Raw genomic sequence first — 27076 nt, forward strand, 5'->3', positions numbered from 1 at the left:
CCTGTTTTTACATCTTTTGTCATCACACACACAGACACAAGTTAGTATGTGACATTTATTTGATTTTAATGGTTGAATTTAAGCAGCCTTGGTGAACTTTACATTCAGCAGTTGTATTTTTAGTTATATCAGTGCTTCCATGTGGCTAATTTAAAGTCAACAACATAATTTGAATTCCCTTTGAATTTCCTTTGGGATTAATAAAGTACCCACCAACCAACCACCCAACCAACCAACCAACCAACCAACCAAGCACCAACCAACCACTCAACCAACCAAACAACCAATCACCAACCAACCACTCAACCAACCAAACAACCAATCACCAAACCACTCAACCACCCACCCACCCACTAAACCATCCATCCAACCAACCAACCAACCAACCAAGCACCAACCAACCACCCAACCAACCAACCAACCAACCACCAACCAACCACTCAACCAACCAAACAACCAATCACCAAACCACTCAACCACCCACCCACCCACTAAACCATCCAACCATCCAACCAACCAACCAACCAACCAACCAACCAACCAACCAACCAACCACCAACCACCAACCAACCACTCAACCAACCAATCACCAAACCACTCAACCACCCACCCACCCACTCACCCATCCAACCATCCAACCAACCAACCAACCAACCAACCAACCAACCAATCACCAAACCACTCAACCACCCACCCACCCACCCAACCATCCAACCAACCAACCATCCAACCAACCAACCAACCAACCAACCAATCAACCAACCACTCAACCAACCAACCAACCAGCCAATCAACCAAGCAACCAACCAACCCCTAGTGGCCGATCGACCCTGACAGTGATGAGGACCTTGAAACCACGGAAACAGAGCCAGAGTCAGAGTCTCCAGATGGTCCCAAGCCAGAGTCCAGAGACAGACCCGAGCTAGAGCCCAGAGACGAACCTGAGCCGGAGTCCACAGACGGACCTGAGGTGGAGTCCGAAGACGGACCCAAGCCTGGACCTGTAGCCGAAGAGACTCTGTCTGCCAAACAGCAAATTGTACATTTGAAACATTTGCTAGAGATTCGAGAAGCAGAGTCCTTGAGAAAGATCGGCGATCTGTCTGTGGATCTCAAAAAAGAAAAAAAAAATAGAGATGCTTCAGTCAAAATTGAAAAAATGGAAGCATCTTTAGCAGACGTGACAAGACAAAAAGAGGAGGCCGAAACCTGTTTGGCCAAATGGGTGGAGGAAAACTCGAAGACAAAATATCAGCTGCAAAAACTTCAGCTGGACTTTGAAGAAAGACAGTGCCAGTGGGAGACAGAAAAAGTGTCTCCCGAAATTCCAACTAGAGACAGCACTTGCAGAAAAGAGCCAAGAAGAAGAATGTACCAGGAGGTGCAGGTCAAAAAAGAAGAAATCCTGGTGGAAGAGGGTAGTTCGTTTCTTCAGGAGACCTGGTGGGACCAAAGCTCAGCCTGAGTCCTGATCCAGGTCGACCCTCTTCCTATAATAAAAACACTAGTTTTCATCTATGTGTGAACATTTTATCCAAACATATTTATCAGAGTCGGTGGTTTACTGCTGAGTTTGAAGCTGTTTGAATGAATGAGCAGAGGCAGTTAAATAAATGTCAGGGCTGCACACATTATTGTCAGGTTATTCCTGTTATTCCTTTCAATCAAGCACACTTTAAGGTTTTCTCTCAATTGTTTTCTCCTGATAGAAATATTTAGAATATGTACGGTTATTTATAAATCTAGTGATTCAATGGTCTGTTTGTTTCTGGAAATTTCCAGTGAAATTTAACTCGAACCAGCAGCTCTATGACACTTAAAAACAAAAATGTAGAGGTTCAATACTGCATGGATGTCGTACTGAAATGTTTCTAATTCACAGGTGAACTACAGATCAGATTCATGCCACCAGGTAATCTACGGTTCAAAGACGAGAGCCATTTACTCACCAAATCAGGTCAGATTCCTTTTATTGTCATTTCTCACAAGGGATTTACAAAAATACACAGAATGAAACGAAATGCTGCTTCTCACTAGTACCTGACAGTCAGAGAAAAACTGATCATAATAAAACAGTTACTACAGTAATTAGAATTTGGTGCAAAGCACGATATAAACAGATATGATAAAAAGGTCTTAAAATAAAAAAAAATACCACAAAACTGAAGAACACAAGTATAACTTTCACTACACACACTTATGGTTTCAGGTGATATTGTGTTTTAAGTGGTGTATTTTCTTGTACAGAACTGTTGCTGGATTTTTGAAAGTGAAACTTGGGGTCATAATTTTGAAGCTTTTGCACCATTTGTAAGTTTAATAACCCAAACACACCTCACAGCTTCACAGTTCAAAGAGATGTAGCTCAGAACTGCCTCATAACCAGCAATCACATGATTATCTCAACCTAATAAAAATAACACAATCCAAGCTATTTCTGAATCAGCTCATTTTATTATTGTTTAGCTAATTAAAGGTAGTTGGTATTAAATTCAGACGGTTATTTAGTTGACATTTTAGTGATATCCAGTCATTTTTTATTAGTAAGTGATTGTTTCCATAATAAATAATGATGGAATTTGTAAAGACATGATCAAAATGAGCATAAAAAAATATGTTTTTTACCTTTAATAAAAATGTATGCAAGATACATCCCACAGACTTCAGAAGTCCCTCAGTTATTGAACTGATTGACATAAAACGACAAAGACGAGACACAAAATGACAAAAATGAAAAATCTTCACCAAAACAAAAATAGCACAAATTCAGGATGTGACAGACAAAAACACAGCAGAGAAATCTGTTTAGCCTCAGTGTCAGTGGTTAACCCAGAAAAACTTTAAGAAAAGTCGTACTACGTATTGTAGGAGAGCTGTAAAGGTGTAAATAACACTTGTATTACATTATTTAACAATTCATTGATTGTTTAATGTATAAGTTATAACGAACATGTTTCATTTTATCTGACAACAGTCAAAAAAAAAAGCCAAAAAATTTGACTTTGCTATCATAGAAACTGAGAAATTATCAAATATTCACTTTTGAGAAGCTGCTTCGAGTGAATTCTTGACATTTCTGTTTAAAATGACTCCAAATATATCTGTAAATTCTCACCATTCCTGTTCTGTCAAACTAAATATGTCAATATACTGGTGCTTGAACATGCTGATGATCCTCTATTTTAGGGAGGATCAGAGCTGTGACATGTTGAGCTGTTGGTCTACAGCAAAGTATTTTCTCATTAGATTATATAATTATCCTGTCTCACCACTCTCCCTCTCAGTTTCAAAGCCAAGGACGCCCTCTAGTGAATCACAAGCAGGAACACAACAAATACAGCCACAACACAACCAGAATATATTTATTAAGTCGCCTTACACTCTTCTTCTGTAGTTTATTAGCAGAAATCGTGCAAATAAAGTTAAATATTCATTTCAAATTCTAAGGCATTCCAGTACATGTTTCATCAGTAATTTATATGTTTTGTTACAGATTAAATTCTTTTTTTTCTGTCTCTATGTGAAAGCAGGTTGGAAGTGAAACCTCCTGCCGAGTTAAACAGATTAAACTGAGGAATCCTGGAGGCACTGAGATCCCAGAACAAACTGTATCTGGATTAAAGCTTCGACTGTCGCTGTTACATGATCAGTGGATGGAAAACCAGGACCTGTCCTGTCACAAAATGAGACACAAAACGACAGAAACGAGACACAAAACGACAAAAACGAGACACAAAACGACAAAAACGGGACACAAATTACTGGAATAAACTCTTAGATGATTGTAGGAAACCAACAGTAGAACTCACAGCTGTTTAATAGTAAAAGGAAGAACATTTCCACATGAACAATGTGAAGGGAACTTAAAGGATTGGGACTAAAGCTGGAAGAAAACCACTTATCAGTGAGGCTAATCAGAAATAAAGGCTTCAGTTTGCTATGGAGCATAAAGACTGGACTCTGGAGCAATGGGAGAAGGTCATGTGGTCTGATGGGTCCAGATTTATCCTGTTCCAAAGTGATGGGGGCAGTAGTCTAGGTTTGGTTTTAGTCCCGACTTTGTGCCGGTTTTTGACTTTTTTTAGGACTAGTTTCAGAATGGATTCTGACTGGTTCTGAACATTTTTGGACTGGTTTAAGTTTGTTTTTGGACCTGGTTTCAGACCTTTCAAGGACTGGTTTAGGACGGGTTTTTCAATATCTTGGACTTTTATAGGAGTAGTTTAGGTTTGATTTTGGACCTGGTTTCAGACTTTTTGAGGACTGGTTGTCAGGCCTGGGTCCAGATGGTGTTCTCTCACCTTCCCCCCACCCCTTTCTCTCTCTCTAGGTGTGCTTGGTGGAGAAGTTGCAGCGGCAGGTGTCTTCAATCTGCAATCATCAGCTGCTATATTTGTTATTTATTATATATAATATAACCTGACGCCACTCACGTCTCAGTGGCGGATCATGACACAACCAGTAGTCAGTTCTCTGCATGTTTCACTCCAGCCTCTGGAACAGCTCTCTAGGACCTCTGGTAATCCTGATGGTCTTTGCTATCTTCCAGTACTGGATCCATCTGCTCCGAATCCATCACCCTGGTTCCTCTGGTTGCATGCTCCAATCTTCAGCAGTCGAGTTTCTCCAGTTGTTCAGACAGCCGCCTTGGATTTACTCACCTGTGCCGTTCACCACCTCTGGCGTCCCTCCATCACCCTCCTGCCGCTGCAGCCCTTTGTTCTACTCCCTGGAGTTCCAAACCGTCAGCTCTCACCAAGTCCAAAACCGTCCCCTGCACCCACCAAGGAGAACCAGTTGTCCCCAGCTTATCAGCTAAGAACCCAGTCTGAGCATCTTGTAGCCATAGTATGTTTCACATTTAGTTTTCCTGATTCATGGTTCTAATTAGTGCAGAATTAGTTTTCTTGTTCTTTGTTTTTTCTAGTTGATAAGAATCCGGAATTAATTGTTTCAGGGCTGTTTAAATTTAAGAGGTCTTCTGAGTATAAGCTCCTCGTTATATTATTAGCTCCTGTCTGAGTATTAATTATTGTAGTCTCAAGTTTTGACTAAATACCTCGTTTGGTTCACCTCAGTATTTCTAGTAACCTTTCTTGCCTGGGTTTTACCCTCTGTGAGTTAGTGTTTCTTGTTTGTGTTAAGACTTTTTGAGGACTGGTTTCAAACTTTCTTAGGCAGGTCTTGGACTTTTTTATAACCCCAAGAGCACCAAACCTACCACCAAGCATGGTGGTGGCAGTATCATGCTCTGTGGAACTGGAGCTTTACACAAAGTAAATGGAATAATGAAGAAGGAGGCTCACCTCCACGTTCTTCAGGAAAACCTAAAACCATCAGCAGAAGGTTGATCTTGGACACAGTTGGATGTTTCAACAAGACAATGAGCCCAAACACACATCAGACGTGGTAAAGAAATGATTCAATCAGGCTAGAATGAAGGTTCTATACTGGTCTCCTCAAAGTCCTGACCTCAACCCATCAAGAACCTGAAGAACCAAGTCAGAAAAACGACAAATTAAACTAATTTTGTTATCTTTGTCTCAGACTTGAGTCAGTTAAATTGATAGTATAATGATACTGCCACCTCCATGCCTGATGGTAGGTAGTGTTCAGAGGAGTCGAAGATAAACCAGCAGATGGGGGCATCAGGGTAAGAAGAGAGGCAGATGAAGTGATGCCCTCATCATGTCTAGTACCTACCAGCCTGTAGCGGTTTGGGTTATGATCTGGGGTTGGTCAGGTTCAGCAATGTTATGTTCCCAAAGAATGAGGTCAGCTGACTACCTGAAAATACTGAATGAACAGGTCTTTCAGTATCTTCAGGTAGTCAGCTGACCACAAATTACCACAACGAGATCCAAGCTAAACTAGAAAGAGATGCAAGATAAACATAAATAGACATAAGACAACCAGAAATTGGCATTAAACACCACTATGAGATGCAGAATGATACTGAAGGAGAGACTAGCCAAACAACAAAACTGAACTAAACACAGACAGTATTTACTCACAACGGATTAGCCTTCTTTCAGCACTAATCAATTCCATGTGTCCAAATTAATAAACATAATTTATTAGGGTTGATTCAACGTGTTTCCAAGAGTTTGTGTTTATTTGTGTTGGGACAAATAATTTTAGAAAAACAGAAAAAACAACCAAAATCCAGCAAAATTTGCTGGATTTTGGTGGATTTTTTTTAAAAAATGTTCCTAAGAAACATTTTTAACATTTCTTTTTTCAACAAAAAAATTTCCCCAAAATGTTGAAAATGTGGACATCAGAAGTTTCACTGTGAAAATTTTTATTTTTTTCCACATTTTCAAACTTTAAAACGGGTTAATCTTAAGTGACTTCAGTGTGAGTTTGAGAAGTTTAGAGATGAATAAAACGACCACACCTTCATCCCGCATCTCCTCCTCCTCCTCTTCCTCCTCCTGCCGCTGCCTCCTGATTGGCTGAGAGCTGGTGTCGTCACTGAGCACCAGGAAATGATGATGATGATGGTGATGATGATGATGATGAGTGTGTAGCTCACAGAACTGGGAGGAGAAACCAGCAGAAACAGCAGAAGCGACAACTTTAGTGAGTTTTAAGCCTCTAAATCACCTAAAATACGACTTTAAGGGCGTTAAAGTGGCGCAGGTTTACTTTTAGCGCCGCTTCGACGTCTCACTTTGCGCTTCAGTCTGAAATCTGCGGGTTTTTTAGCGGAAGATGAAGACTGGCTGTCCGCCCTGCGACTAGTTTGGAAAATAATTTTTTCTTTAAAGAGTTCAGTATATTTTTTTCAAACCGTAATTTGCTTTTTGTGTGTTTGTTTTGTGCAACAGGTGAAGATGAGCGACGCGAACCAGCCTCGAGTGGAACTTTTCGTGAAGGTAAAAGAAAAATCCAGAACATAGTGTGACAGGAGCTTATTTTACTCTTATATATCATCATTATTATGTATTTTATCTTCACACACGAGCTGATAATCATATCTAGCTCGGTGTGTAGTTTTCCTGCCCACCTCTGCTGACTCACAGGCTTAGAAACCACTCTAATCTAATTAAATGCACATTAAGATAATAGGCAGCCGACTTTCATCTATATTTAGTTTGTCGTCCAGGCAGGTTAATCCCATTTTCTTTGAGCCAAAAACATTCTCTAATAGAAGCAGATTCCTCTGTATGAACATGTGTTGCACTTCTGTTTTTTTGAACTTCTGCAGACCTGAAAGATGCTGTTGTAACTTCCTCCAAACTGCTTTCTCCTCACACTCTTCAGTTAAACTTGTAGTTTAATAGTTTTGTATAGATTGTATGGTGTGATTTAGTGCCTTCGAGCTTCGAGGCCCACATTCGCAGATCCTAAAGGAAACACTCACATGTAAGTTAACTAGAAATGTGGCTTCCTGCACGTTTTAAAGCTGCGATCATTTCCTGAGCAGCTCCGACTGAATGCAGAAATGAAATAAGCTGCACCTATAGCTGCGATTATTATCACTGTAAGTTCATCTGCTGGTTATTTCCTCCGTTATTTGACAATTTGGTCCATTAACCATGCAAAAATGTGCAAAAAAATTAAATTTTTGTTGCATATTTAGGAAGAAGTTTTATGGTTGGTGGAATATCGTTTTTCTTTTGTTTTTTACCAAATTTCCACCATCCTATAACCGGTTTGTATTATTTTATCAAAGCAGGGTCGTACCACTGGAGACCATGTGTTCATATCTATGGTTCTACCAAATTTCAGGACTCTAGCTTCATTATTTCTCAAGTTATGGCTCTTGAAACATTCGTCCACAGATTGGGGTGAAGAAAACTGAGCAAAATCAACATTAACACTTATTATCATTGTGGGTTCATCTGCTGATTATTTCCTCTATTATTTAGTAATTTGGTCCATTAACAATATAAAAATGTGTTAAAAAAATTGCATTTTTGCTGCATAAATAATAGTTCACACAATTTCAGTAACAAAATAGACTCCAGGGTAATAATTGTTGGTAGACAGTAACTTTTTTGCAATTTTAATGCACATTTTAATGTTTTTAATGTCATTCTTATGCAAATTTATCTGCCAACATCTTGTGTTTATTTTCTCACGTGGCTGCGTTATAAATGAGGCCAAGTCTGAATGAATGAAAGCCGTGAAAATTAGGTTTTAATGCCTCTTTCCTCCTGTATTATTTTCTCTCTGTTGGTTTCCTGCTTTCAGTTTTGCCTGTAAATGAGGTTAGAGCTCTGCAGGAGGTTTCCACTCAGGTTAAGCCTGACGGTTGTTGTGTATCATTTGACTTTTCAGTGACACACATCCTTAGTGCTGACTGTGCACAGACACCGGTTGTTTATTTTCCTCTTTTGGTTGTTTTGCTCGCTTTTGTCAATTTTGGTCTCGTTTGTGTCATTTGTGCAATTTGTTTGTTTTGTTTCGTGTTGTTTGTCTCATTTTGTGTTGTTTTGTTTTCATTGTTTTGTTTTTGTTGTTTTTTGTCAAAATATGTCTGATATTTTACTGTTCTATATCTTTAATTTGTTTTCACGCTCGCCTCCTCTCTGATTTGTGTACACACTGCCTACAGTTCAGCTGAAAACCCCCCAAAGTTTTCTCATAAGGCCGTTGCTCACAGTTGAGTCTGTCATGGTTTCACAGTTGCACAGTTCTTGTTTTTACAGAATCTATTTAGTGCGGTTGTACATGTGTGAGTGATTTTAGATGAAACATCTGAATTATTAGCTTGGAATTGGTTGAGCTTTTGATGGCAGATGAGAAGTTTAAGAACTGTGGCAAAGTTTTTGCAGTCTCTGGCTAATAAGTGATGTAATTTTAATATCTATTAAGGATATTTGTTTTATTTCCTTCAAACCTGTTGCTGAGTTTTGGGGTTCAGAAGCATTTTAGCAACATTTTTGGGCAAATATGCAAAACATTTTCTGTTTTCCGGCTTCGCAAATGTGATGATTCAGTGGTTTTTTTTGTCCTGTATGAATGTAAACTGAATATATTTGCATTTTGCACTGTTGGTAGGACAAATGAAGACATCTGAACGGGTTACTTTTATGTTTGGAAAATTGTAATTGACATATTTCAAAGAATGATTTGCAGATTAATCAACAATGAAAGTAGCTGTTAGTTGCAGCCCATTTAAGCAAGTAAATGGAAAAAAATCTACTATAAAAAATGGTGCATTTAATATTTTTTGTGTTTCTGTGTTTCCCAGGCAGGAAGTGATGGTCAGAGCATCGGTAACTGTCCGTTCTCTCAGCGTCTCTTCATGGTTCTGTGGCTGAAAGGAGTCACCTTCGACGTGACCACAGTGGACATGAAGAGGTGAAAACGCAGAACATCCTCGTTTGTTTGTGTTTTATTCCCAGGTTTCTACCGGCGCAACAGAGGAACGTCCCAAACGTAGCGTGCAGTCAAAAAAACACGACTCTCCATCAGATATTAGATGTTAACCCTCCTGTTGTCCTCATTTACGGGCATCAAAAATATTGTTTCCTTGTCTGAAAAAAATCCAAAAATTCTGCAAAAAAATTCCCTAAATTTCTGAAAGTTTGCAAAACCTTCAGGAAGAAAATTCCAATAATTCCTTAAAAGTTTCCCTTGAAAGTTTTATTTTAAAAAAAATCCCCCAAATTTGGCAAGAAAATTCTTTTAATATTTTCAAAAAATTTATAAAAACTTCCAGAAAAATCCTAAAAATATCTAAAGTGATTCCATATATATCAGTAAAACTTCTAACATTTTCTTAAGAACATTCACATAAAAATCAACCAAAATCCGGCGAAATTTGCTGGATTTTGGTTGATTTTTTTTGTGAATGTTCTTAAGAAACATTTTTAATATTTCTTTTTTCCACCAAAAAATGTTCAAAGATTTCCCAAAAATGTTGAAAATGTGGACATCAGAAGTTTCACTGTGAAAATATATATTTTCCCCACATTTTCAAACTTTAAACCGGGTCAGTTTTGACCCACAGGACGACACGAGGGTTAAAAGATACAAACCTGCTGCGGCTGCTTTGATTTCAGCCAAAGGTTAACAGGTTGCAGCTGCAAACATGAGCAACTTCCTGTGTTTTGACATCTTTTGTTGTCTTTTTCCTTCTTCTGTCCATCTCTCTGCCCGTCTTTTGGACTTTTTCCCGTCCGTCTTCAGGAAGCCAGACATCTTGAAGGACCTGGCTCCGGGCGCTCAGCCTCCCTTCCTGCTGTACGGCAGCGAGGTGAAAACCGACACCAACAAGATCGAGGAGTTTCTGGAGGAGAATCTCTGCCCTCCAAAGTGAGAATCAGCTGTTTTCCAAATCAGTTTCATATTGTTGTTATGCAGAGCTGCAACGGTTGTCTGTTTTCACTTCTCTTTTTATTGAAAGAAGCTAGATTTTTACAACATCTGAAAAATTACAGATATACACAAACTATAACCATCCATAGAGTAGATTTACAGCAGCTCATTATTGACTTGGACTACAGGATTTCAGAGTAAAGAATCAATAAATAAATTGATAAATAAAGGACAAAAACATTTCCTTCAGTTAAAGCATTTTGAGTCCATACTCGTGCCGTCGTCTCGTCAAAATCCGGTCTCAAAGGTGTCTTCCATCCTATAAATTCCCATGTTTATTGTCTGTCCAGTTATTTATTGTTGATTGTTTTTGTGTCGACCATCGTTTCGTTGTTGCTTTTTTCTGTGCAGCTAGTAATAGACTGAGTATCTATTTCTGTTTTTGACTTCCGGAGAAATGTATCCTAAATATACGGTTCTAAAATCAAAAGGTAGATAAGTATTCTGTGGCTTTTTGTGTTTCTTTCCAGTAACGGTTAATTTTTGGGCATTTCCAGAATATGTGGACATGAACAGCCACAGTTCCTCCAACATCATGAATTCCTATTTGTACAGTGTGCCTTATGGCTAGGGGTGACAAAAAAACAAGTCACATTTTTACAGCAGAAGTGCACTCTCTATCCGTTATTGTTCGGCCTCCTTCTTTCTCCCATTTATCTATTATGTTGGTTGTTGGTTTTCAAGCAGTAATATGTAGGTTTTTCCAGCTTTGATTTCTGAAATTTGTGAATTTGCTGCTTAATTTAGTCTCATGTGACGCTAAATTGAATATCTTTGCACAGTTTATTGAACAAAATGAAGAAGTCTCCATGGGTTTTGCAGCATTTTGTAGAATTGTGAAAACAGTAACGCCTGCACACCGACTCCAAGCCGCAAAATCTCTATCTGAGTTGCATTTTTGTCAAATTAAAACTGACTCAAATGCAGATTCTGCAGGTGTTTCCATTGATGCTGCTTTACTCTTACACTAGCAGTCAAAAGTTTGGACACACCTTCTCATTCAGTGGTCTTTATTTAATTATTTTCTACGCTGTAGATTAATACTGAAGACATCAAAACAATAAAAGAACACATATGGAATTATGTGGTAAACAAAAAAGTGATAATCTTCAGTATTAATCTACAATGTAGAAAATAATGCAAACAAATAAAAAGCGTTGAATGAGAAGATGTGTCCAAACTTCTGACTAGTTGTGTACAAGCTTGTTTTTCTTTGCTCTTATTTTGACTTTTTGCAGCTTTTATGCCATCCATTATGAGTTCAGGCCTTGTAAAGTTCATTCATGAGTGTTTTTGTGTTCAGATATCCTCGTCTGGCAGCTCGTAACCCGGAATCCAACACAGCCGGCATGGACGTCTTCTCCAAGTTCTCCGCTTACGTCAAGAACTCCAACCCTCAGACGAATGAAAGTGAGTCAGATCAGACGTGAAATGAAGCTCAACCTGGCTTTGTGTTTTCATATTGGCACCTGGTTTGTATTTTTGCTGGTATTTCCTGGTGGTTTATCCTCCTGTCTGTCCTCTGATGGACAGAAAACATCAGGAAGCGTCAGTTAACCCTCATGTTGTCAAAATTGACGAGTTTTAAAGTTTGAAAATGTGGGAAAAAAGATATATTTTCAGAGTGAAACTTCTGATGTCCACATTTTCAACATTTTTGGGAAATTTTTGAACATTTGAGGGTGGAAAAAAAGAAATCTTAAGAATGCTTCTTTAAGAACATTCACAAAAAAATCCACCAAAATCCAGCGAATTTCGCTGGATTTTGGTTGATTTTTATGTGAATGTTCTTAAAGAAAATGTTAGAAGTTTTACTGATATATATGTAATCACTTTAGATATTTTTAGGATTTTTTTGGAAAATTTTTACTAATTTTTTGAAAATATTTACAAGAATTTTCTTGCCAAATTTGGGATATTTAAAAAAAAAAAAAAAAAAAAAACTTTTAAGGGAAACTTTTAAGGAATTATTGGAATTTTCTTCCTGAAGGTTTTGCAAATTTTCAGAAATTTGGGGAATGTTTTTGCTGAATTTTTGGATGTTTTCCAGACGAGGAAACAATATTTTTTTGGTGCCCATAAATGAGGACAACAGGAGGGTTAATTAATTACAGTCTGAGCTGGTCGGCCTCGGTAAGAAGGTCATCTGCTGCCGTGTTCAGGTTGGGAAAAAGAAAAAGTCTCTGCTCAGCGTTAATACGTGCTTTCTGTGTGCTCAGATCTAGAGAAAGGCCTGCTGAAGGCTCTGAAGAAGCTGGACGACTACCTCGGTTCCCCACTTCCTGACGAGATCGACGAGAATAGCGCTGATGAGGTCACTTCCTCGTCCCGCCCCTTCCTGGACGGCCAAGAGCTCACTCTGGCTGACTGCAACCTGCTGCCGAAGCTGCACATTGTGAAGGTATTATGGGTTTCTAATGGGGCGCAACCGATACGGATTTTTTTTTTAGGCCGATGCCGATTCTGATATTTGGCAGGAAAAAAAATGAATATGAATTACAGGCAGAACATTTTACTGTTTACTTTGTCCTTTAGTATTTGTTTAACTTGACAACAGAGAGGAATTTTCACGTACAAAAACATGCAACAAAGCATTAAACCTCTGGTAAATTATATCACATTAAAAAAGAGTCCATCTGTAAATGAGTTATGAATGAGTTGTACTTGTTGCTGCAAATTAGAGGTAGGTTTTAGTACAGGTAGAAAAACTTCTTTAAAAAGTTGTAAACAAAAGGAAAGCAACAGAAACACTAACATTCTTTTCACAAGCCTCCTTTATTTTTCTACTCTACAACTTTCATGGAACAAAATATCGTGCAAAACTGCCGTAAATTTCTGCAAAATAGCATAAATCACCTTCTTTAAAATGTAAATATATGGAATTATGAACTCTTATCTGATTACATCTGCCTTTCAGTTCCAGAGTGCTTCTAATTAGTGCAATCAGAAGTAGTGCAGGTAGAACAACTTTTTTTTTTAGAAAATTGTAAAACGGGTCAGTTTTGACACGCAGCACGACACGAGGGTTCACATGAGTTAATTACCAATACAGTGTATGTTTTTATGCCTCTCAAACTCTATTTTTGTCTCTTTCTGCAGGTGGTGTGTTTGAAATACAGAAACTTCAGCGCCCCTCAGTCCCTGACGAACCTGTGGAGGTACCTGAACGCTGCGTACGCCAGGGAGGAGTTCGCCTCCACCTGCCCGATCGACGACGAGATCCACATGGCCTACTCCTCTGTAGCTAAAGCGCTAAAGTAGGCGGAGAACGGTGGAACACACCAGCAGAGCAGCATGCAAGAAGCACAGAAACACTCACATCCTCACGAGCTGTGCAAGCAACGTGGTCGACGAGTCTCTCTGTTGGCTTAGACGCTTTCTGTAGCGTCGTCATGCTGCTCTCACGGGTTTATTGTTAAACTGGATGACATGAAAACAAACACAAAACCGTTCAGCCCGGGTTTCATTTATTTAGCTGACGATGATTAATGGGTCATTCCAACCATCTTCAGTTTGGCTGTTTTTACTTTAAAATGGTCAAAAATGACAAATGCTCGTCAAAATCTGTTCAAAACCACATAATAGTTGTCCAAGGCTGTCAAAAATTACTCCCGTTTGGTTCAGAGTGACTCAGAATGTGTCCAAAATAACTCCAAAAATACAAATAAAAACACAAAAAGGAAAAATTGATTTGAAATCTTCTTGAAATGACTGAAAATCTGTGGAAAATTACAAAGAAATTGTCCAGAATAACACAAAACTAGTCAATGCAACTCAAAAATGTTGAAAATGACGAAAACTCAAACTTTTAAAATGACTAAAACTCTAAAATGTTCTCAGGATTTTTCCAGATTTGTCCAAAATAACAAAAAAGTCCAAAACACGTCAAAACTGACTTGGAATGTTTTGGAAATTAGCCAGATTGAGTTGACCATGTGTAAAATCGGAGCTCATTGGTAACATTAGTTTATGAGTTAAAAAGTCTCAAAGAGCGGTGGTGTCTTTTATTTTTTCATCATTTTCTTTCCACCAATCTGTGGATCAATGTTTGAAGAGCCATAACTTTAGATTTCATGTGGCTAGAGTCTTGAAATTTGGTAGAATCATTGATATGAACACATGGTCTCCAATGGTGCAACCCTGCTTTGATAGAATAATACAAACTGGTTATATGATGGTAGAAATTTGGTTAAAAAAAAAATTGCCTTGTTTTGCTTTTTTTCCCAATATTCCACCAGCCGTACAACTTTTATGTTTCACCTTAAGAGGCAGATTTTTCCCTGTTATTGGCACCAATAGGAGCTTTAAAAATCTACATTTTTAAAGATTCTATTGTTGCTAGTCATAGGTAAAAATAATTCTGGCTCTTGTGGGGAAAAATAGAAGTTTTATGGTTGGTGGAATATGTGAATAGAAAAAACATCGACTTTTTTTTAAAATCAAATTTCCACCATCGTATAACCAGTTTGTATTATTCTATCAAAGCAGGGTTGTACCATTGGAGACCATGTGTTCATATCAAGGGGTCTACCAAATTTCAGGACTCTAGCTACATGATTTCTCAAGTTATGGCTCTTCAAACATTGATCCACAGACTGGGGCGAAGAAAACTGCAAAAATCAACATTACCCCACCTTAATTAAGAAATCTTAACTGAAAACTTTTTGTGACCAAAAATACTACACACTTTACCTAATAACGTAAGTATGCACAGAAAATCAGACAAATATGAGATGGTCAGGTGGGAACTTTTAAAATATTTGGTGAATTGAGGTGGGTTGACTTGTCGATCACGTTGCTTGCAGATACACGAACATGTTCACACACCTTTTTAACTACAGCCTTGCTTGTGTACAGTTTAACCATCAGTAGAGACACTGATGCTCATTGTTCCATTGTTATCGATGCCTCCATTTGTCCTTGATGTTTTTTTGTGGGGTTAAATTTCAACAGACACAACGCTGCCTACCGGATCTAACCTTCACTAGTACCTTGCAAGCCTCACGCAGGCCGATTCTTATTCTTCTGTTTGAGGAAGTGAAGTTTGAATACCAGCGCCAGCTCACCTGCCAAAGAGTCTCTGCTTCACGTTGACTTTTATTTCATTACTGAGGGACTAAGGCCTTTCACAGCTAAGGATTACAGCATTTTTTAATATTTCCATTAAAGCCAATTTCCATTCGCGACATTTATTCGTCGTCGTTGCGCCTCAGAGAGGAAGGAGGTGCAGATTGAGTCTTGCTATAGGGAGCTGAAAACAGTTACAGAGACAGGAAATGATTTCAATAGAGTCGGGCTTCCCCTTTCTGCACTCCCACAGCAGGCGCGAAGGATTATTTAAGATTACCGAGCTTGTTTGTGATCCGATGCACAGGGCTTCTCGCCAACAATTTATTTAGTTCTGCCTGTCATGTATGGAAGTGAGAGAGGTTTAGTCGCTATGGATGAAGAAGTGAAGCTCTGCCTCCTGTAGCATGTTAGTCATGAAAGGAAAAACTAGGAGGGAATAATGTGTGTAAAGTTTCAAAAAAACTGCTTTGATGGCTTTAGCTTGTAGGTTGTTGTTAATGATTAAAGGATAAGGCTGGAGTTGGTTAATATTTCTCTAATTGTGAGTAAATCCCATGAAAACAATCTAGTAGTCAGGGAGAAGTTCATTCATTCAAAATAAACAGCTGGACACTGTAGTTTGTAGTAAACAGGAGTAAAGAGTGTATTTGTTGGGGACTATATTAAGCTGCGGATTAATACACATTTAGTGCTTCTCTTTAGCAGAAACTACACTGCCTGTGTTCATCATAATAAAAGACCAGAGTGCTTCGACGTAGCTCATTTTTAAGTATTTTAGTACCACAGCAGCGTTAATCAGTTTGGTCTGAACCATCGATAAATACATTCATGTTTCCCGGTTATGAATCCTGCTGACTTCTGTTGATCATCCACGCTTTTACTGAAGAGCCGCCGTAAAGTTAACTTATGAGATTTTTAGTTAAATGTGTCAAGAGCTACTGGATGCCATCCATCCATCCATCCATCCATCCATCCATCCATCTTCTTCCATTTATGCTAATCTGTAAATTTTTAGTCTGCTTAGTCTTTGAGATAAACTGAGGAACTCGGAGTAGAGTTACATCACCTTCAAGTCAGGAGTCAGCTGAGCTGGTCTGAGGATCTGGTCAGGATTCCTCCTGGGCGACTAGGAGGAGATCTGGAGGTAGAATCAGGACTCTCTGGAGGGATTACATATCTCATCTCATATCTCTCAGAAAAGTGAATGTATGGATGGTGACCAGAGTTATACCTGCTACAAATCAGCATGTTGATGTTAGCATGTTAGCTTGTTGACGCTAGCATTTAGCTCAAGCACAGCCTTGCAGAGCCCCGTGTTGCACACAGCTTATTAGGGAGATACCGTTGAAATTTCTAATTTATTTTTTTATGCTAAATTTGATGTAAAAACCTAAACTATCAGAAGCAATAACATTTCAAGATGTGATGATTTTAACTAAGACTCACAAAGTTTAAGTTTTCTGTATAGATTCAGAGCTGCGTAGTTCAGTTTGAGGAGTTTCCTTTTTGAATTTTGATCATCCATAACTTCAAATGCTGAACGTCTCCATGTACGATTCTTTGTGTTAAAAGTTCATTTTGTTATCATTGTCCAGACTCAACTTGGTACCAAAATCAGTTAATAGTTGCTAGCAGGATCAGTGCATTGTTGGTTTTTCTGTTTTCATGGGATTCATTGATACCAGCCTTGTCCTTTAACCCTCCTGTTGTCCTCATTTACGGGCACCAAAAAATATTGTTTCCTTGTCTGAAAAAAATCCAAAAATTCAGCCAAAAAAATTCCCCAAATTTCTGAAAATTTGCAAAACCTTCAGGAAGAAAATTCCATTAATTCCTTAAAAGTTTCAGATAAAAAAATTTATTTAAAAAAAATCCCCCAAATTTGGCAAGAAAATTCTTGTAACTATTTTCAAAAAATGAGTAAAAATCTTCCAAAAAATCCTAAAAATATCGAAAGTGATTCCATATATATCATTAAAACTTCTAATATTTTAAAAGAAACATTTTTTTATACCAAAAAATATTCAAAAATTTCCCAAAAATGTTGAAAATGTGGACAGCAGAAGTTTCACTGGGAAAATCCCCCCCCCCCCCCCCCCCCCCCCCCCCCCCCCCCCCACATTTTCAGACTTTAAAACAGGTCAGTTTTGACCCGCAGGACGACAGGAGGGTTAAAGCCTTGTTGTAACCTCTGAGATGTCAGATTTAGCATTGGATTAACTGGCTTCTAGACGACTGCTGGTGTGAAACTCCTGTTGAAGTGACTTGAAATGAACTCGCTGGGAGGAACTGGAACTAAAAACGCCTCGTCCGACTGTAGCAGCAGCAGCTTGTGTGGAGGATTTATCAACTGGAAGGCAAATTAACATTTCCAGAAGCTGTTGGTGATTCTAAATAGTGTTGTGAGCTCCGGGCAGCCTCGTCATGCGTCGTTAAAAAAATAAAGTACCTAAGTGCAATTTAAACTGATTAGAAATACAGTGTGAGCAAATTTGGTTATTTTTCTACAGAAGTTTAATCACAGAAGTTCACAGAGAGGATGTATTTACTTGGCTGAATTATTGTGGAGTTTTTTTTAAAGGGATCTAGCCTGAGTGACTTCATGCTGATGTGTTTTAGTATTTCTTGTTCACGTCTAAATGTAGGATTTGATGCAATTTCAAGCACGATGTCAAATTCTTAAAGTTTCATTTGCATAGTTTGTTTTTCACATCACTCTTTTAACTCTTATTTTTTATTTTGTATTTTATGTCATGCATGTGCTTCGTTACCCATATTGTGCTTTTCACGTTTCCCTATGAATATTTTAGCCTAGTCATTTTTATGCTGTTTGCTGTCATGTAGTTAGAAGCAGCTGCACTTCAAACGTCCACAGGATGAAACCAGTAGATTAAACCAGCAATGAAGACAATCAAACTAATGGCACTGCTGAAATGTAAATGTTAAAGCTCTTAAAAAGACACATTTATTAATGTCCCAATAAAATACCTTGACATTAAATCCATGTTTCTTTATTTTTTTAACCTTCTTTAAGGGAAATGTTGCTGAAATGGCTGCAATTAAGATGAACAAAAAGGATGTAGAGGTTTTTCTGGTAGAAGCAGGAAATTTTAATCAGTAAAAATGTTGTCAAATACAGAAAGTTTTAGAAATAAGTGTACAAAGCAAATACATAAACTGACATCATGATATAAGAAGGCATCTCTTTAAGGCATCATTAGCCTGCAGTTATTTTTACTGAATATATTTTGTGAAAATTGCACTTTTAGGATCTTTTGCATTTTGATACCTGGGATTCAGGAAGAGAAAAAAACATTTCCTTTCACTTGAAGTTTTTTTTTTTTTAAGTACTTTTCATTCAAAATACACTCTGAGGGTTAAATAAAACTTTATATTCTGGTCTGCTCTAAGAATCTAATCAGGTAATGGTGTTTAAATACGCATGGGTTGATCTATAATGGAGGTTTCTGTAATGTTCCCCATTACAGAAACAGCTCTTAAAGAAGTGTGTTAATTCCACATCACATGACCTGCTCATTTTGTTGCTTTTTTTTTGGTCATTTTCAGGCTGTTTTGTGGGCATTTTAAATCTGTTTGTGATCATTTTTGTTTTTGGGGGGTTTTTCTATTTATTTTGTGTCGTTCATCATTTTGTGTCTTTATATGATAATTAACTGTCTCACTGAGTTATTTTGTTTTTCTGTGGTCATTTTTGTCATTTTGTGTGTTTGGTGTGTTGGTCACTTTCATACTGTGTTGTCATCATTTTAGGTCTTTTTGTGGTCATTTTGCACCCCTTTGTGGCTGTTTTCAGTCTGTAGAGTAGTGTGTGAGTCAAGTGTGGATTTATGGCATGTCAACAGGTTTACTACAATATCTTTAAATAGCTTTCAATTTCAATTGTATATATAATATTTAGAAGAATCTTTCTCTAAAATGCCATGTGGTGTTTGGTTATAGGTGGTCATGTTGATTTTAGGCCTGAAAACAACAAAAATGTCGACTATGATACAAAAAGTCCCACAATTATATATTGACCCACGTATTTTTGTACCATATGTTAGTTTTAGATGCAGGAAAATGTTGATTTCCACTTCTGTTATATGCTGAGTGGCCACTTGATCATGTTCTCTGTTAAAAATGCATAAAAACAGGCATTTTCCAACCTTCTTGGTGCACCACTCCCTGCCTTCTGATGGTACATTTTAGTGCATCTCTTCCTGATATTTGTGTGCTGCTCAGGCCAGCAGGAGGCCGAGTGTCGGCAGCATCCAGAGCATCAATCCTCTCCAGCTGAGGGCAGCAATAGCCGTGGCTTCGTTACACAGATCCGTGTCGCAGCAGACGTTGGTGTAGTTGAAGAAGACGCCTGATGTGTATTTCTGTCCACTCAGACCACACTGGGAGCTGACAGCACAACTCTTCTCATACATCGTCATCTGGAGGGCACCTGTAGGAGAAACACCTATAGATCAGTCTGGATGGATGGATGGATGGATGGATGGATGGATGGATGATGGATGGATAGATGATGGATGGATGGATGGATAGATGGATGGATGATGGATGGATAGATGATGGATGGATGGATGGGTGGATGATGGATGGATGGATGGATGGACTAGATGGACTAGATAGATCGATAGACTATAGATAGATTGATAGATACTTTATTGATAGAGTATCTATCTATATTCTGGTCAAAGATTGGATCATTAAATAATAAAGTCAGCTCTAATGTGTGTTTCTTCTGCACGTTCAGGTTCTGTTTTACCAGTTTGTGACCATCGTGAGCAGAAATACAGCCTCACCTCGTCTTCCCGTCGCTACGCTGGAGAGGCAGCGCTGACCTGCCGGACACTCCAGAGGAAACTTCAGACAGTCCAGAGGAGAGATGGCCGGAAATACACAGGTGTAGCACTTCAGACAGGCTGCAAAGCACAATTACACGTTATTAAATCACTCAAAGTAGCATCAGTCTTTAAACTGTGAGACTAATGACAAGAATAAGAGCTTAAAATCTGATACTGCATCAAATTAATGAGATAAAAACTCAAAACAAGCAGAGTAGTTCTCACAATTTAGCCCCAAATGAAGATTTATGCACAAAAAAAAAAAATCAACTTGTTGGTGCCCCCTGGTGGACAAACTTTGTAACAGAAACACTGTGAATGATCTGAGAGTTTAATTTGTCCTTTCTGCGTTTCAGCTTCTTACTTACCAGCGTACCAACGTTAGATAAGTCTATTTATTTGTGGGAAAAGTTGAAATTTCACAGTTATTCTCCATTAGTTTGATTCATACTTAATTTATCCAAACACAGTTCTGTATTAGATTTACCATCACCATGAAAAGGCCGTTATGTAGAATCAATACATTTATTTACATTTTTCCACCCAAAGTTATCAATTATCAGAATAATTACAGGTTAATTTTCTGTCAATAAACATAAATTAAAAATCAGCTTTTTACATTTCATCTTATGTTTAGTATGAAAAGCTTTTATTTTGTAAAGTAACTAAAGCTACATTTAATGATGTAAAAAGTTCATTATTTCTGTCTGAAATGAATCATGAATATAAAGCTGGATGGAAAGAAAAAAACTCAAGTAAAGTAGAAATACCTAAGATTTGTTGATTTCACCACTGAAATATGCTGAATTTATACACTGCCTGTCCAAAAAAAGGTCACCACCTGGATTTAAAACGCACTTTCTTTACATTTTAGCTCATAAAAGTCACTTTTTAACATATATTTACTTTTTACATACCTGCCAAAGGAAGACAACACAGGAAGACAAATAGAAGTTGAGGTCGAGGCATGATGCTTCCTCTGAAGTCCTAAAAAATCCCTCAAACACGTTTTCAGGAACAGAAATCTCTTCCCAGGACGTTGAAACTCTCACTCATTCCCAGATGAGACTGATGATGAAAGGTGATGTCTGCTCTCAGCACCGGTGGAGGTTTTCTCCTGTGGGGATGTTCCTGTGGTCAGCGTCTCCTCCCTGAGACTTCTAATTGAATTCAGAGCTAATTGCAGACAGCTGACCTGGTTAAAGCCGGTCCAGAAACGAAGATTTGTTTGTTTATTTGAAGAAGTGAGACTCGATAATAATCTCTACTGATAACGAGGACAAGAAGTGATGATATGTCATAGAGCTGACCTTACTGTGAAGGCTGCAAATCAATAAGATCGTCTGTAATATTTCTGGGGATTAATAACTCTGCTATTTGCTTGGTTAAGAATGTGTGCGTACCTAGTCATGAAATTGCACCATATTTAGACAAAAGCATAGAAAATGTTGCACTTTCTGAATATGCTGAACATACTTTAGTAATGTGGGGCCTTTACACGTCTTATTTAAGTCTGTAAAACATAAAAAAGATTTCTTTAAAGTGACTAAATGCACTGGCTTTCAATGAAAAAGCCCCAAAACAAGTCGGTCCACAATCATTTTACGGATAAACAGGCTGGATTATTGCTGTACTTGTGCTTTTGTGTATCTTTGAGCTGTTTAAAATCAGAAATGTGTCGATTCTGTGTTAATTTTCACATATTTTACTCTTCTAGCAGTGTGGTACTGTATGAGATAAATGCACCTGGACTCCTTTCAACGTTTCTTGAAAAAAGTTATGGCAACGTTTCCCTAAGAACATTACGGCAACATTCCTCTGAGGATGGTGTGTTTTGAACCACAATGCTATGGCAGTTTTTTAGATGAAATGCAACACTTTTTGAACCACATATTATGGTGCTTTTCAGATGATATACTATAATGTATTTTAGACCTCATACTATGCTGTTATTCCGTTATATTTCACATATTTTTCTTTTCTAGCAGTGTGACACTTTGTGCAATAAATGGACTCCTTCAGGTACTGTTTAAGCGTGATGATGGCTCGCACGTTAAAACTTTAAATGAATAATTAAAGGGTAAAATGTGTTAATTTTTCTGTTTTAAATACTCCAAAAACTTGCAGAGCTGGGTTAGTGCTGGATGAATCTGTACCCATGTCCTTACAGTTGTACTGTAAGACATTTATGTGAGTGATTATTTGCAGAGTGAGGCTCAGAGTGAAGTCAGACCGTTAAAGTCAGCAGAGAAAGTCAGCATGTCAGGGATGAGTCGATTTAACTGAATTATCCTTCAGGCTGTAATAGGAGACATGAGGCAGCAGGACGGTCTGCTGACTGCAGTCTTGTGATGGAGAGTTTTAGACTGAATCAGAGGTCTGAGGTGAGGGAGGAACGTCAGGAAGGTTGGAGGTAGTTGGTGAGGAATTTCCTCCACCTGCTGGTTGAAGGTTATGTAGTGTTGTTTGAGCGAACAGGTGAGCTCCGAGGTCAGACGGATGGACAGGAGGGTTTCAGGTATGATAGTTTAGTGTCACTCGCTGCTCGCTTCTCATTGGCTGAAGCTGACAGCAGGATGAAGAAGAAGATCATGGGAAGGCAGCCGATGGCGTCCAGCAGAAGCTGGAGCTGTAGACGTTTCTCTGAGAACGTTACAGCAATATTTCCCTAAGAACATTCCTGTAAGGTCTCTTTCAGAACGTTCCAGAAACGTTCCTCTGAAAACATTACGTAAATGTTTCCCTAAGAGCATTCCAGGCATGTTTTTTAATAAAACATTTTGGAAATTTTCCTCCCAAAATGTTACAGCACCATTTCCCGAAGAACGTTATGGCAACGTTTCCTGAAGAGTATTATGGCAATGTTCCTCTGAGAGCATTATGTCAATATTTCCCTAAGAACATTTCAGAAATGTTTCTTACAAGACATTCTGCAAAAGTTCCTCTCAACCGTTATGGAAACGTTCCTGTGAGAACATTCTGGCAATGTTCCTCTGAGGATGGTGTTTTTTGAACCACTATGCTATGGTGGGTTTTTGGTGTTTTTTTTTTTTTTATTAACATACTATACTATGACATTTTTTTTAAACCTCATACTATAATATGGTGTGTTTTTCCTTTATAAAAAAAAAAATATATATATATATATATATATATATATATATATATATATATATATATATACACACACACACTATACTATGCTGTTTTTTTAAACCTTATTCTCTACTCTGGTCTTTCATTGGACTTTAGGCTTCATAGCCAGTAGTTTGCCAGCTCATTAACTGTGCTGCCAAAAGCTCTCCAAAGAAACTCACTGCAAACACACTACAGCTTTTCTACAAACTCTCTTGCAAATTTGCGGCATTATTATTCAGATTAAACTCTGAATAAAAAATGATTGATTGATGAGTCATAAATGTCATCAAGAATTTATGACTTGTGATGCTCGTTCCAGTTGTGTTTGTTTGCTGTTAAAGATGTTGTAGATGTTTGAATGGAGTTTGTTGTGAGAGCTATAGTTGCCCTGCTGTGGGTTTTTCTGTCCTTTTATCCTCACATGCTTTATTTTGGAAAAACTTTTTAAAGATTTTGCGCATGTCCTGCAGAAGGAAACACTAAAACTAGTGTTGAAAGAAAGCATTTTGCTGCATGACACAGTTTTTAGTTTAATGGAAGCATTTTTTTCAAATGCTTTAAGAATTGTTGCTTTTAAAACCCAAAAAGGCAGAGCTAAAATTAGGTTTCCCTCCCTTTGTTTCTCTATTTTTGAGTGTAAAAACTGTATTTTAATGACAGGATTGCGTCTGTTTTTCTATTTTTATCTGCAGGCGGCACTGCTGCTGGGTTTGACGGGGATGTTTTGTGAGCTGGCTGAAGCATCTCAGTGGACAGATGGTGTTCTTTAATCCTGTCTGTGGCCTCTACCTCCCATCCTCCATGTCTGCTGCTACATCCACCTCACATTTCCTGCCTCTGCTTCACATTGGAGGACTGTTTCGTCTGCAGTAACTCAGTCCAGTCACTAGAAGGGAATATTATGCCGCCTCATGAGTTAACAAGTGGCCTCTGGAGGCATTTATTAGACATAAACAAGCGTATGTGTGTTTACATCGCTGCCCTTCAGACCTACAAACATCCCTTTGGTTAGAAACACGACCGGCCTCCTTTCCGGTGTCAGCTGAGGCAACCTGTTTATCCAACAATCACAGCGCCATTTGACCCACTTTTCAGGAAAAGCCAGATTATTATTATTTTTTCTGCCATGTCACGCAGACAAACCAGACAAAGATGGCTTCAGCACACATCCTTTAATCTGTGGTGACTTTGAACGCTGCGCACAGGTTTATATTCATATATAAGACACAGTTCATAAACAATTCATCAGGATTACAAGAGGAGTAAAAGAGGAGTCCTTAATCCAAGGAAAACCCAAATCTGCCCCTAATTCAGTGTCTTAATACAAAGGAGGGGTGTCAGGGTGACAAAAGAAGAGAGAGGCCGGACTTAGTTAATGTTAAATTAAACCACTCTTCATTAGTCATGGAAGTAGATTTTATCAGAACATTGGAAACATAAAGTAGTGGTCTGGGTGGAAATTATGAACATCATAAACTTTGTGTGCACTAATTTCTACTTTTTCTGAATTAATTTATGATGGAAATGTGTTTTTTTATGTAAAAGAAAACAAAATTCAGATACAATGAATAAAGTAAATGGTATTTTTTCAAAATAAAAGTATTTTGTCTATCTCATTTTGTATGAGTGCGTAAGTGTTCTAAATAATGCAATGCGAGGAACGTTTCCCCTGCATCCCCTCTGAAATCTGCACTTGTGTTGATTTTGTTTTATACATTTTCAAATAGTATTTTTTCTGATCTCTTATCATTTTTCTATGCAGAAAAGATTGTCATATAGATTTAAATAAGAGCTCTCATACATTATCAGTTGATTAAAGTCAGATTTTTTTCTTTTTTTAACTGTAAACTGCTTCCATATAGCTGTTGGCTTTGCATTTTTGATATCGTGTCAACAGATCCTGGGTCAGTTTTGCATTTTCCAGCAGTTTATACCGCTTGTTTCCAGAGCTCTTTAATGAAGGTTTACAGGCTGTAAGTGTCTGTACAAGAAAAACTGGTCAATATAGTATAGCAATTATGATTTCAGAGGAATTGTTACTGTAAAAATACTCAAAATTCCATTGAAGATGGCATTTTTTAAATACTTCTTGGGCAACTTTGCGTCATTTGGAAGCAAATTTGAATCACTTTGACAATGGTCATTTAAACTTTATCAGTTTTTGGTAATTTTTGACTAATTTTCAATACGTTTGGGCAAGTTTATGTCACAAATTGAGTCATTTTGGATACATTTTTCAATAAGTTTGGACATGTTTTTGTCATTTTAGACAATATTTCAGGCATTCAATCATGGACATTTCCATGTTTCCAGCCTCTCCAGACCTTTTCTGTCTAATCTGCTCATCATAGTAATTTCTGGAGATCATTATGTGATTTTTTGAACGTTTTAGGTCGTTTGGGGTAACTTTTCAATAACTTTTGGGCACATTTATATCATTTTTCAAAAATTTTGTCATTTTGGACATTTTCTTCAATAATTTTAGACAAGTTTGTGTTGTTTTGGACAAATGTTGAGTCACTTTCAACACGAATATCTCCATATTTCTACTCTGCTCATCAGCTGTAGAAAGATGTTTCACCATGCTGAATGTATCTCCAACAACTTCCTCCTCTGTTCACTGTTTCTGAGCCATGCCACATTTAATAAAAAATACTCCAAATGCATTTGAAGATGGCATTTCATTCAGTAGTTAAGTTAATTAAGTCATCAAAATAGTGTGTGATTGTATTTTCATAGGTATAATGTAGACTGAATTACAAAAATGTTACATGACGATTCAGGAAAAAAGCACGTTATAAACCTGGAGTATCACATTTGATACTGACATTTTAATACGAGTTAATTGAAATATAAACAATGAATTACTTAGTAAATACTTATTTTCAAAAATGAGTAACAATTTTGATGTTGTTTTTGCGTTACTTCTTCAAAATTAGCAATGATTTTCCTGAAAGTTTACGAGAGCAGCCATTTTGAAAAGGGGCAAAATTCGACTACAGCTGCCAGTAGTGAATGATATATAAACATATATCAGCTTATTTACAGCAAGTTTTAAAGGAAACTATTGATCATGTTGATGAGATAGTAGTCACAGAAGCTCATGGATCAAATGTGATACAGATAGTTATATAGTAGTTATATAGTGTTAACTTATACGAGCTGGATTTTGGACAAAAATGGCGTCTGATTAGCTCAGAGTTTATTGCAGTTTAACGCCTAATTAGCCGTCTTTGTTGATGAACTTTGGCGTGGCTAAACTCCACAGTAAGCCAGTAATTTTTTCCTCGCCATTAGTCCGGACTGTGCAGCATCACTGAGCAGGACTGGACGCTCAAACAACAGCGGCTGATCGGTTCAATCAGGGCTGATTGAGTCCGGCCCGACCGGACGTGGGAGTGGGGGAGGAGGACGGATGTCAAGGCGCCGAAAACACACCAAGAAGAACACCGGTTTGGTGGCGGGGTTTTAAAAAACAAGAGCATAACGATCGCGAAATTTAAATATTTCAACCACTATGTAGAAGTACTTTGTAGTTTATATTGCCCCGTTATTCTCTTAATCACTTATTAAATTTGAAAAAGCGACATGTGCTGCAATGTGACGCATTTTATGTCAGATAACGGCTTTCGTCTTATTTTGAAATAAGTAACCGGATTCGTGCGTATTCACAGCCGCCA

General features: G+C 37.9%; 2 protein-coding genes across 2 annotated transcripts; one reads left to right on the forward strand and one right to left on the reverse strand.

Annotated features, from left to right (window-relative positions):
• Window positions 1-6477: 6477 nt before the first annotated feature.
• clic1 (chloride intracellular channel 1) lies at window positions 6478-18405 on the forward strand. The gene is made up of 7 exons (XM_023290717.3): window positions 6478-6585; window positions 6834-6881; window positions 9206-9315; window positions 10147-10272; window positions 11639-11745; window positions 12555-12736; window positions 13435-18405. Exons 2-7 carry the CDS (start codon window positions 6840-6842, stop codon window positions 13594-13596), a joined length of 729 nt encoding a protein of 242 aa, XP_023146485.1. The 5' UTR covers window positions 6478-6585; window positions 6834-6839; the 3' UTR covers window positions 13597-18405.
• An 86-nt stretch (window positions 18406-18491) lies between these two features.
• On the reverse strand, window positions 18492-21381 carry LOC111582168 (prostate stem cell antigen-like). The gene is made up of 3 exons (XM_023290723.3): window positions 21176-21381; window positions 20217-20336; window positions 18492-19855 (listed from the first exon to the last, which is right to left on the reverse strand). Exons 1-3 carry the CDS (start codon window positions 21225-21227, stop codon window positions 19644-19646), a joined length of 384 nt encoding a protein of 127 aa, XP_023146491.1. The 5' UTR covers window positions 21228-21381; the 3' UTR covers window positions 18492-19643.
• Window positions 21382-27076: the final 5695 nt, after the last annotated feature.

This window comes from Amphiprion ocellaris, chromosome 15 (genome assembly GCF_022539595.1).
Source record: "Amphiprion ocellaris isolate individual 3 ecotype Okinawa chromosome 15, ASM2253959v1, whole genome shotgun sequence".
NCBI lineage: Eukaryota > Metazoa > Chordata > Actinopteri > Pomacentridae > Amphiprion > Amphiprion ocellaris.